General features: G+C 40.3%; 1 protein-coding gene across 2 annotated transcripts in view; it reads right to left on the reverse strand.

The window, feature by feature from the left end:
• Positions 1–12,626, reverse strand: part of LOC110978128 (lymphocyte antigen 75-like) — a 47,657-nt gene that overhangs the window by 26,640 nt on the left and 8,391 nt on the right. For both annotated transcript variants that reach the window (XM_022232869.2, XM_087139659.1), the window contains exons 6-20: positions 11,393–11,487; positions 10,085–10,188; positions 9,718–9,853; positions 9,180–9,262; positions 8,670–8,798; positions 7,863–7,937; positions 7,185–7,217; positions 6,612–6,773; positions 6,177–6,271; positions 5,125–5,266; positions 3,458–3,496; positions 2,988–3,161; positions 1,611–1,727; positions 1,012–1,137; positions 258–500 (exon numbers count right to left, since the gene is read on the reverse strand). In XM_022232869.2, coding sequence (XP_022088561.2) covers positions 258–500; positions 1,012–1,137; positions 1,611–1,727; positions 2,988–3,161; positions 3,458–3,496; positions 5,125–5,266; positions 6,177–6,271; positions 6,612–6,773; positions 7,185–7,217; positions 7,863–7,937; positions 8,670–8,798; positions 9,180–9,262; positions 9,718–9,853; positions 10,085–10,188; positions 11,393–11,487 — 1,753 coding nt within the window. The remainder of the gene's footprint in view (positions 1–257; positions 501–1,011; positions 1,138–1,610; positions 1,728–2,987; positions 3,162–3,457; positions 3,497–5,124; positions 5,267–6,176; positions 6,272–6,611; positions 6,774–7,184; positions 7,218–7,862; positions 7,938–8,669; positions 8,799–9,179; positions 9,263–9,717; positions 9,854–10,084; positions 10,189–11,392; positions 11,488–12,626) is intronic.

Here is a 12,626-nt window from a genome sequence, read left to right on the forward strand (position 1 = left end):
CATTTTCACCCTGTGCTTTCGAAGGGACGTTCTGGGCTTTGTACAAAATTAAGAAGTATCACACATTACGGACTTCAATCCAGCCAAGAGACACATTGCCACGCACACGCACACTGGCGCACCATATGAGGTGCAATACTATAGACACAAATTCGTCATATTTCATGTTCTGGACGCCGAGTTTTGTTGGCAAAAAGTCAAGATGCCAATAAATGCAAGTCTTTAAACGTTCTTTCTCAAACACTGAGTATACTCACCTCTTTCGTAATGATCGAAGTGCTGAGAATCAAAAGTTGGTAGCAACGAACCCGGTGTCTTTGCCAATTTCCGTAGGAAACAGGTCCTACCCGCTCTGTCATAATCGAATGACAGACACGTGAACGACTTCTCCTGAACACACCGCTCGGCGCATTCTCTGGGCCATTTGTCGACGAGCATCAGGTCAACATTTGCATCAAACTTCTTCTCAGTGTAGGTGATGAAATACTTGAAGATGTATTCTGTAACAACACAGGAAACATGCAAGAGACAGGCAATAAGATAAAATGAAGAAGTTGTGCATTAACTCCCGGTTCCATGGTTCCATGTAAACGGCGATCAGTGCAAAAAATCTATGTGCAGTTCACGTGCAGTGGGCGTGGTTTAAACTGAAGTGACGTCACACTTACGAACTGGATATGCATGCATTTTGGACTCGTCCATGCATCAATGCATTTGCCTACTTAAAACCAGAAGGCTATAGGAGTGGGAGTAAAGGTGAGTATTGTGGTGATGCAACTATACCTGGTCGGTTTGGGGTTGAAGGAATTGATGTTGAATGGAATCAATATTAGATTTCTCCAAAGAAAGCATTATTCGCATTCAAGTTTTATTGCGTGTGGATATAACTGCCCACATTCTGAATGAAAAAAGATGAAGACGTTTTTTCTCTTCCTGAAAGTTTTATCCACATAGTGTTGTGGTAGGCCCTACATCGTGTCTGACGTCTGTTCGTAAACGTAATTATCTTACCATCTCGGCTACAGCTGTAACCATAAGAGAGGTAGCAGTCATGGTCGTTCCAATCACCCCAGTAGTTGTAGATCTGGCAGCAGTGTTGGCCCCCTGAGTAGTAGTAGTCTAGATTGTTTGGCTGACCTGCATGAAACGAGGTAACGGAAAAGAATTACTTGCTAGGCTTAGCATTATCTGTGAAAATGCGCGATGGGCGAAAGTGCAATCAGTACTTTGAGTAAAATTCAACATACAATACAACAAATGGTTTGAAATATTTATAAGGTACGTATTTTTCACTACATATTTTATTATGTCATTTTCGAAATCGTTCTGGTAGCATTATTTCTAAACGGCCCGTGTACAATGTATCCACTGATTCAACAACTTTTTAAAATTATAATTTAGCATTACTTTCAAGAGTGGAAAGAAAGACAAGGGTATACAAATCAAGGCTGGATTTAGAACAAAATGTTGCAAGTAGGCCAGTCAAAATATAATACATTTTTTCAGTAAAGGACAAAAGATTAACTAGAAGCTGTTGCGCTGCTGATTTCGTTGATTTTTGTTTTCTTGGACAATAATACAATCATACGATGGTAAATAGCGCTGTATACCTGGTGCCCAGTTGATGATTGAAAACGGCTTTTTGTCACTCCAAATCCAGCCACCTTCAATACCAAGGTCGTTGCAGCCTGTCCAAGAAAGTCCAGATCCGTAAGACTTCAAGCGACCTGTAAAAGGACAACGCAACATCTGAAATCCTACCAAAAAATGACGATTAGAAATGCTGATCAATTTTAGTTACTTTCAATACGGGCGATTCACAATAATGCGCCTCCAAAAATTTGCAACACGTTGACCGATCATAATGCGCGAAATCCGTCGACCCAATGCGCGTTTGGAAAGGGTCCACAGATTTCGCGCATTGCGATTGGTCAACGAATTGCAAATCTTGGAGGCGCACTTTGGTGAAACGTCCGTATTGATTTTTTCCGTTAGGTCTATCACAACTTTTGTTCGAATATATAAAATTATTCAGAACTTTTGTATTGCTTCATAATGAATCAGTTTGTTGATGTTTTCCGTTGCAAAACCTGGTGTGTACCGATTCCTGATACCCTTGTACTGTAAAGACCTTTCGACGCTTTGAAGCTAACAAATTAATTACTGCTTCCTCTCTGAACACGATCAGAGTGCATTGTGCTACTAAACTCAGCGTAAGTGTATTAGGCCTATGCATTTAACAAGATAATAATCATAATTGCAAAGGTTTGTTTCATCGAGCAGCAAAAGCATACGTTAATATTCAACAACTCCGAATGCTAGGCCTATACCTTTTCCGAAATATCCCGTGCAAGCGCAATAATACATTACACACGACTTTGCCAAAAGATATTTGCACAATAAGGCTTACAGCCAGGACAAGAGACTGATAAATGTGGAAGCCCGAGGAATTTTCTGAGAACTTTTGGGTTCTTGTCTGTTAAATAACTTGCCATTCCAGCTGATTTGAACATGAAACAAAATTTGCTTACATGATTTATAAGAAAAAAATGCGACGACCATTACAAACAGTACAACCCACAACCACCACCACAAACACAATAACCAACAATCAAAATTATACAACCACAGCAACGCAACACCATCACAATCATCGCAACAACCACAGCAACCAACCACGACACAACAAACAACTGTAACTACAACCACAGCCTGAGCCAGCAATAACCACAACACCTGCAACCGCCATACACACACTGGGGTCCGCTCGAAGGTTCGATGCGGTACACGGCGCATTTAATAGGTGGGGATCGGGGGTCTTGATTATCAAACCTTACTTCCCTACTCGGACTACTGAACATTTGAACCACTATCGGGCAGTCACCGACATAACCACAACCACAACAATGACATCTACAAAACAAAATAAAACATATTATACAAGTGCTGGAAACAATTTAAATATTGCCGAGCCAAAATTGACTAACCCGCCGCATACTTCAAGTCGTCGTTCCCTTGAAAGCTGATGAGGTCACCTCCTTCCTGACGACACTTGTAGCGGGCATTAAACCAGTTCTCGTAGGCAGTTGGTCGGAACACGAAACACTTGTCTGACTTTTTGTCGTATTCCCATCCATTACCACATCGGTCGTAGATACCAGCTAAAGCAACGATAACATTATGGTAATACTTGTTCACAAGAAATTTACAGAGTGTAAACAGAAAGAAACATAGAAAGGTCTAAATTGCGAGGATACTAATTTAGCTACGCACTGCCTTTACAATTATAACTTGACGTGCATTGTTTTCTTTTTTCGATACCACTTCAAAACTTAGCCTTAGTGGACATCTGAAATGTGTTTTGGAAAAATGCTTCGCATGATTTGAAAATATCATTCTCCTCATTTCATCACTTCATTCCAAAGATTCCGAGGTCTTGTTTCGGCTCAACACCCACCTGTTGGTTTTGGGATGGAAGTTGGCCCAGCTCCACTTTCTAGAAAGTAAAATGAAAACGGGTCATTGTCAGGAATGGCTGTCTCGGGAGTTCCTCGTTCGGTGTCATCAAACCAGCAAGCATCATAAAGAGACTAATTTGCAGGTCTATAATGGAGTTCTAAAATGTTTGGTTCAATCCAATCATAAATCAAAAGAAATACTGCCATGAGACCAAGACTATTTGCCTCGATAGTTTCTGACGGAAAGATTATTTTCTTCGAGGACAGGAATATATCCAGTTGTTGCAACGCGTGGAAATTCACTGGCAGTGGCTGCCTGAAAATTAGGGTTCCGAAATCAGGTATACAGTGTCGATGCGATGAGTTCTTCTTATAGACGATCATTTGGTGCCAAGTATTACTCCTTGTTAAGGTAGGAAGACAAATTGGGTTGAGTGAATCGAATAATGCACTTTTTTTCAGACATCAATTTGGGTTGACTGAATCGAAAAATGCACTTTTCTAGACATCTAAAATTCACGCTTCACTATCTAACTGACGGCGCTTTTGTTGTGATGTCATTAAATAAAAGAACATTTATTACAGCAAAACTTCACAAGTTTCGAGAGTTTTGTGCACAAATCAATGTAGCATGAGTTTTCCTGATTGGAATGACATCACCGTTTTGCTTATCAAGAGTAGGGAATTTTTCATCAGCACAAAACAAACATAAAAATACCAAAACACTCTTTACAATAGCCGGAAATTAGGTTGATTGGGACACAAAGATACTGGTACATTTTCATGGTAGGGGCAAAGGACTTGTTTGTTTAACAGGGATATGGATCTCGATCAGTGATCTGGATCACGATCACGATCCATCGTTGGTTTGCGGACATCAAAATCCCTTCATGTTTGGTGTGAAACAAACAGGCCCAATGTAGGAGCACTGATTGCAATCCGGATCCACGTGGAGCTAACAGGCCCTGGATATAGGTGATTCCAGAGCTGTTCCCACATGTAGAAAGAGCTGCAACATGAATGTTTCAATTTTTTTGGACCAATCAGCATACTGGCTACATGCTTAGTGCACACTCAATGAACAGCCATTTTGCTTCCAAAGTCTGAAGTTGGCAACTCATGCAGCTCTGGGAAATTTACAGTACATGCACGCCATCAAGAGGTTTGCCATGGAAAGGCCACTTTTGCAGTAGATGGTCTGCAAATTCTATTCGTCAGCTGCGCGTAGGGAACTTGAATTAGTCCCGAAGTTTGTTCGCCATGGAAGATTACTAAAGACATTTCGAGTGGTAGTTTTAACAAATCCTTCTCTTTTCTATCACATTGAATGTTTCCGTCCATCAAAAACTTCCCCAAGATATCTGACATACGCTCAAATACAAATCGCCGCAAGGCAGACATGCTTTTGTCGACCGTAAACTTGAATAACAGCCTGTCCTTGGCAACATCTTGGTAGTGCACTAGATTGTGAATCGCCCCCATTGAAAAGAAAAAAAATTCCCCTGTTGAAAAAAACAAAAGCATGGCCGAGTTCCTTCAATGCGTCATAGAAGGTCCATATTTCGTGGCAGAATAGATAAAGCAGACGCCAAACATATGTATTCTCTCAGATCGTCATGCAATGTACTACGCCTTCTGGTTTTCACTTTTCCCTTTTCAAACTTACTTGCTTGTTTCTGGCACGCGTAATAATTTAACTCGGTACAGGTTCTGGTCTTCCAAAGACCATAGTTTGTCGTCCATCCCACCATGCTCACACAATCTGCAGCGTCTGGATATCCGGGAGCCCAGTTATTATAAGTACCGAGCTGCAAAATAAACACATAAACACGAAAACAATCTTGCAACACGAGGGGCTTTTAATGCAGCTTTTGTGCAACTTTACACAATTCCTATTCGGCTTGGACGTATTGAATATGGTTTCTTTTTAAGATTTAAACTTTTAAATGCTTTTCTGGATGAAAGATGTTGCTGGTGTGATTTCATTGAGGGCAGCTAGCTCATTGCCACAATGTACTCACACAAATATTTGTAACCCGGGGAATGGACTGTGATAAATACAAAACCCTTTCCCTATCCAAACAGCGCCTTTGTGTTTTGTTCATTTTTCATTCTCAAAAGGGCATAAGGTCCATTTATGAGCGATCTTATTTGCAGTTGTGAGTCGGAGTAACTGAGATTGTTACGCAAGAAATGCAACTGCGTGAAAGATTGCAAATTATTTCTGAGTTCTGAACGTAGGCTGTCCAGTGGCGTATCCAAGATTTGGAGAGATGGGGGCATGGGGATTTTCCTCAAAACGATTGTTTGATATTTTCACCTGTCCACTTCTCCCAAAGAAATATGGTGGTATCGTTTCGTAAGTGGGTGCGTTTTTGATAATCCCTAAATAAAGCCAAATGCATGGAATTGCCCATCGCTTTCACTGGGTCATATTACGGAGGGTGCCAGACTTAGTCCTACTTTAACTCTTGAAATGAAAATGCCCTCTCTACGTGTGGGGTTTGAAGGTCACACATGCCTTCAAGGAGATAATGCCATACACACGAGTCACTTTAAAAGTTATGAAAGCCTCAAAATGGTTTTTGCTAACTATGGAGTTCGGAATGACAGAATAGGAAATCGCCCCTTGCTCTTTTTTAAGTGCTGATGCTTTCAATGATTGAAAAAAAATAAAACAAAAAACGTCCCGACGAGCAGAAAATCAGATTTCCTTACCGGTGTTTTTGCACTGTCTGACCACTTAAAATTTGTTTCACTGGCCCTGTCATTTAAACCCAGCCAAACACGGAACTTCACCACGTTAATGCGTCCTGCAGATGAGAAGTGCAAAAATGGAAATTTCGTTTTGGAAACCGAACCGAATTTTGAGGAAATTCCGAGACTTTTTGGGCATTTCAATCAACATCCTTTTCTTTTCCGTGGGTAGAAGATCCCCTTTTCCCACTTTTTTTAAAAGGTTGTATTTTAGTTAAATATTTAGTAGTACGCATGTTAGTAACTGGTGTTCTGATAGCCTCGTGGGATTTTTAACACTTTTGGAATTATTCTTTTATTTTTGTACCAACGGCCAACTATACTTTCAGCAGCCACTTAACGGAAAAACACGACTATGACGTCAAGACAGAAGACCCTTTAGGCAAAAAAGCTTACCAGACATAAAGGATTGCACGCCGTCATCGGGAACGCTGACCAAGTACCCGTTTTCGTTCTGGCAGGCTTTTTCAGCGTCAGTCCACGTTTTTTGGGTCAGGAAGATTTTGTAGCATTGGTCGCCGTAAACATCCCAGTCTGGCTCATCACAATAGTTAGTAACTATTTGAAATGAAAACATTTTCGAGATGAAGATATAACGTCGAAAATGAAGTTGATATAACCCGAGTAAGTGGATGAATTTTAAGCGAACTTGGCAGTTTGCTTGGAAAACAAAAAGTTTAGCCCGTTGAATGTGCCATTATCCACCTTAACCTTTGTGTATGGCGTGGCAAACGTGATATGCTCTCCGTTTATAATTATACCGAATCTAATTTGGTATTTTTAAATTACACTCTTATAAATCCATATCTAATCAAAACAATGAAACACATTAGTAAAGGTCAGAATATTGGGATGACAGAAATATAAATTTGAAAACAGGGGAGCTAAATTTGAAAAGGAATATGCCTGCTTGAATTTAACACCTAAAATGGACAATGTGATAAAAAACTACCAATTGAGCCTGCTTACCTGGGCCAGGCGGTACATATTTCAGGGCTGTGCCTGTAATGAAGCATTAAAGTACATAGTTGAATCAGTTGGGGATTTAGTCTAAGTCAAACGAAGATCTGAACCTCTATCTACTTGGGTCGGGAAGGGGACAACTCCCCTCTAGATTATACCCAGCAAAAAATGAGACCGAGGGGTACCCCCCAAACATGTCCAATCCCTATACACATTCCAGACTATTGTTACCTAACACATCCCCCCAAGATGTCTGAAAGGAATTCCCCAGATTCCTGCGAGACAATGACCAACACAAAGCAGGGGGGGGGTTCTCTCCGTCTCATACCTTGCTGCATATGCTGTGGATATGCCACTGTACACCAGGCACGAAATGGTACAGAGGGGTACCCCCAAACAAGTCCAATCCCTATACACACTCCAGCCCATTGTCACTTAACACATTCCCCTTGATGACTGAAAAGAATTCCCGAGGTACCAGTATAACAATGACCAACACAAAAACGGGGAGGTTCTCTTTGTCCCATAGTTCGCTTCATTATGTGCCACTGTACCACTAACCGCAGTCAATAACAATGGCATCAAGACAAATCGGAAAGTTACGAGCAAGCAGAGATGGATTTAGACCAAGATCAGGACCAAGCCTACAACTGAGGGCCAGGTATTTAAATGTTTAAATCTCACCTTGCATTATTCTGCAAACAAAGCCTCCCAGCTGATAACAGTCCCCGACTTTCCATCTGGCATCCTGGAAGTCACCTAAATAAGGAAACGCCAAGCTGAGTATCGGAAGGATCCGTATCAAGAAAAATAACGAAACGCCTTGAATCGCGGGTACTGACTCTTGCTCCATACACTTACATAATGATTAAGCATTTACAGAAAGGGGAGGGGTGTCTTGAATGTGCAAGGGGGGTTGTCTCAAACCGAGGTGAGCCTGAATATAAGTCGGTCACATTTTGTAAGAATTTGCTTTCAACGAATTAATTAACCAGTCGTAAGAAAAAGAGAGAAGTAGGCAAATATGTCTCATTTAAAAAATAGTGAGAGTAGAGAAGGGCGCCGGATACGCCCCTCTTGATTCGCAACTGATTTAAATGTAAACATGAGTAGATGAATTCACTAGTGCACACCGATGGACGACAGCTGAGATGTTAACTCTCTGTAGATGAACCACACTTCCTAAGTCACATGACTGCAACCACAGAGAAAGCCGTGTCTCCAGACCCAAATCTGTCTCCATCTTCTGTGTAGTAGTAGTAAACCCATACTCAATACTCATTTTGGTTTATCATACGTTTACAATTAATTCAAGTGTCACAATAAAGGTGAAGACATGATACATTGGCTTTCACTTTAAGAAACGGTTTCTAATTCAGACTCGTCAGCGAATTTGAGTCGAGAGAGAAATTAGAGCGGGGGGGGGAGATAAACATTCATCCCAATCGCCACTCATCAAAAAGTTCTTAGTTTGTATGTTAGTAACTATACCTGTTGGGATATAGGCGCAATCCTTTTGGCCGTTCATAAATGGAGGTTGTGCTTTTTCCCAATGCTGATAACCGTTGCCCAGGTTTGTACCGTCGACAGCCCATTTGTACGTCCCATCTGATCCAAGATCTGCAGAGCAAGCGATTTTACGACGAGAGTCATAAATTTGGACGCCCAGATTATTTTCGACGTATTTGGGTTTGTTGGTTAAGGTCTTTTTTGTCTTTAGTTGGGATTTTTCTTTGGCTTTATTTTATGAGAGTAAATTCAGATTGCACATTGTGGAAGGAACTGGCTCGTCTTTAGAAATGGATTACATATCGTGAGGAGATGCACAAAACATGATTTTATTCTATGCATAGTTTTTATTGATCCCTGAAAGACAAAACATCTGAACGGCTTTCTATCATACTATTCGTATACTGGTGTTGGAGGTTGACATTTTTGGTGTCAAAGAGGTACTTCAATTTAAGTACTTCACTTTAGATTCTCGAAGACAGACAAGCAAACCTGATAATCCGAAGAACATATACTGAATGCCATTGCTGTTCATATCCTTCAGAAAGGTTTTCAGAAAATTGTTTTCCACATCCCTAGTGCAAAAAAGAAAAACATAATTTAAACTTATACAACGAGGGAATAGTATTTAGCGTACTTTAACTCCATTTCTTGAAAAATTATTTTGTTTTAAAAATAGTAATTTTAGTGACATTTAATCACAATTTTTACATCCAGTTCTTGCTAAAAACATAAAGACTTAATGCATTGGACATCACAATGATACTGTAAGATTTCTAACCTCAAAAGTAGTTTGCTCTTCAAGGCTAATATGGGAACACCTTAGATATCATTTGTCAGGGATAACTAAGATTCTTTTTTGTAAAAAAAAAAACAACAAGAAAAGTAAAAAATAATTACGGAATAATCTTAATGCAGATAGAGACACACTGTAAATAAAGTAAGGTAAAGTAAATGCATGCGCCGTCGTGAGTTAATCGCGAGTTGGTGATAAGACTGATCAATACGCTACAAACAAACACAAACTGACGATTTAATGGGAGTCAGATAAGCTCCTTGTGCGCTGCAGAAAGCCTTCGCATCTGTCCATGTCAGGAGGTTGTTTGGATCTGCGTTGCTTTGGTAACACATTCCCCCGCTGAGATGCCAACCGACTGGGCAGGTACCTGGAAACAAAGACAAAATACAAATTGATTAAGTACAGCTCGACAGACACCAAAGCTTTATCGTGTAAGGAAAAAGAGACATGATACATCAGCGAAGATGTTTTTGTGATTTTTTTCCTGCACATTCTTTTTCCTGTGCGGACTCAGGATGCAGGTCGTTGCAGTTGTCTCGTCGCACATTTTGATGTGCATGTCATGCACAGAATGCCATTTTTAGAATGGTTTCCTCACCTTCTGCAATTGAGCAAACAAACGGACGTGTGCCTGAGCACTGATCTATGGTCCAGACTCCTGTGGAATTGACAACTCCACAGTCACCCTCCTTACCATACCACCTGCGGGACAAAAGAGGCCACTCCAGATAATATTCATGCTGGATTTTACATGCAAACATGGGTGCGTGCCGGCTATCACCCAAATAACTCTTAGGGCACGTTTTGGACCCACTAAGACGTATACATCTCATCCCGTTGCAAAAGGCCCTTAGACCTTTTCACTAATAAATTCATACTTATGCACGCATGCACACAAACGGCCTTAGCGGCAAGAAGTGTGAGCGAGCCATTGAAAAGGTACGGGGGCGATTTTGATGATCATTTTCTCTCATGTTTTCAGGCTTTGTCCATTTTGTTCTTCAGAAAATACCATTAAATTCTAATCTAAGCAGGAGTTTTTGGTGCTCTGTAAAAGGACTTCGTAATCGTGATTTTTCCTTTGCGCTCAAGATCACCGTTTCTTAATATGGCCCTCTTCATCGTAAGTCGTATAAATTACATTTTTAGCGTTCTTGGATCAAAAGTTTGTAAACACGTACTAATGTTCAATGTACATTGTAATGTACCCATTCGATTCGCTGCTTTCTGCACTTGGGAAATCTGAAGAACCAGGTCTCTTTCTCTTTGGAATCTGCACTTTGTCTTGTCGAACAACCCCAAACACAACAACTGGATACCGTTTCTTTTGGTATTACTCCAAGCTAGGACCAGGTTAATGTTTCAATGTAAGCTATACGTACAGTACATTGAACATTAGTACTTATTTACAGTTGCACAGGTAAGCTCCAGGAACACTAACGATGTAATTTATACTACTTATGATGGAAGGGGCCACACTAAGAAACGGCGAACTCGAGGGCACAGGAAAATCATGATTTTGATTAATGATTGTTTCTAGAGCTGTTGAAATTACTTTCACCCATCAATGGCACAACCGAGGGCGGAGCATTGGAAACGACCCCCGAAATTGAACGTCAGTCCCCATGCCTCAAGCATTATGCCTTAGCTCAGAATCTGGTGATACAAGAGCTTTGTTTTGTTACATGTGCCATGATAAAATCCCTTCCCCCCAAAATATGCCCCTCTCGTGTCCCTTAAGTTTCAATTTCTTTACGTGAAATTCGTGAACATATTTCTTGCAGAAGGATTTCCCCAATTAAACTTTTGTTTTTGTTTGTTGGTTTTCTTTTAGTTGGAAACCAAAGAACACTACGAGGTGGAGGTTTTACAAGACGATTAAAACATTTGATCAAAATGCCCTTACTGGTTTGTTGGCTGGTTAGCACCCCATTTACTGAACATATTTGGATCAAAGGTCGTCTTGTCCGACCACTGATATTCGCCATCTTTTCCGTTTTCCTGTTCGTCAAAAGAATTGGACAAAAACAGTATCCGATACGTTATACGTGTATCTCTACATTTAACATTATATCCAAACCAAAACCGATTTAAATGTGGATTACACCATGGGTAAAATCAGAATACATTGTTTGCCTAAGCCACATTATTGTTACCAATTCGCGGCAGCCTGCTATTGAAGTAATTCTCTGTGATTTCGTATATTTCTTATGACACTAATTGAATATCTTTTTGGTGCTCTTTTTAGTATCATTTCACATATTTTGCCTGTTTCCCAAAGTACATTATGTACAGTTTGCACATAGTAACTTATATAAATGCAACCACACAGTAGCCAGACAGTAAGGGGCAACTACGTAGCTTAAAACATCAAGAATGTTGATTACACAAACATGATGTTTCCCTTCAGTTCAAACCCAAACCGAAATCTCAACCTATGAGCCTAAATTGAAACACAACCGACACCATTCACGCACAGGGTATGTTGTCCGATAGCCGTCGTTTTGGTATGCCCCAATTTCAACAATAAACAGTCGACTACCATATAATCCCGAAATATCTTATTTGAAAGAAAGCACACAACAGCCTCAGTCAGTCTGTAAAATATTTCCGCAAAGAATGCTGCAGTTTTCGAGAAAACAGACCCCCCTCTTTTTTCACGATGGTCGACCGACCATCGTATAAGAGTTAATTTCATTTCGCACATCACATTCGTTACCAGGCGCCAATTTTCTTGAACGTAGTGTTTGCAAATGTTATGGGAGTATCCATTAATGAACGGGTAGGCATAATACTAAAATCAGCTAAAGATGTACCAGCAGAAATTCAGCAAACGCATTGTGAACCGAAATTATAAGAAACTGAGTGTAGAAAATAAATCTGATTACTGTGAAGTTAAATTTGAAAGGATTTTCTTAGCGCGAAAACTTGGGAATTCCAAATCACTCCTAGAGCATAATGGCATGATCTAAATACGTGGCATTTTCTGAGCTGCCTAGGCGAAGGATTTTGGTAAGCAAAAAGTACAATTTCCTCACTGCCGTGTTTCAAGACATTTTTTCTCTTTGCTTATGATTATTAGTCAACTAAAAACGTTTTTTAGACTTTCATTGACGTGTAAACTGACGTGATCGCGCGCG

This window comes from Acanthaster planci, linkage group LG08 (assembly GCF_054643075.1).
Source record: "Acanthaster planci isolate LZ-2023a linkage group LG08, COTS_SCS, whole genome shotgun sequence".
Classification (NCBI taxonomy): Eukaryota; Metazoa; Echinodermata; class Asteroidea; order Valvatida; family Acanthasteridae; genus Acanthaster; species Acanthaster planci.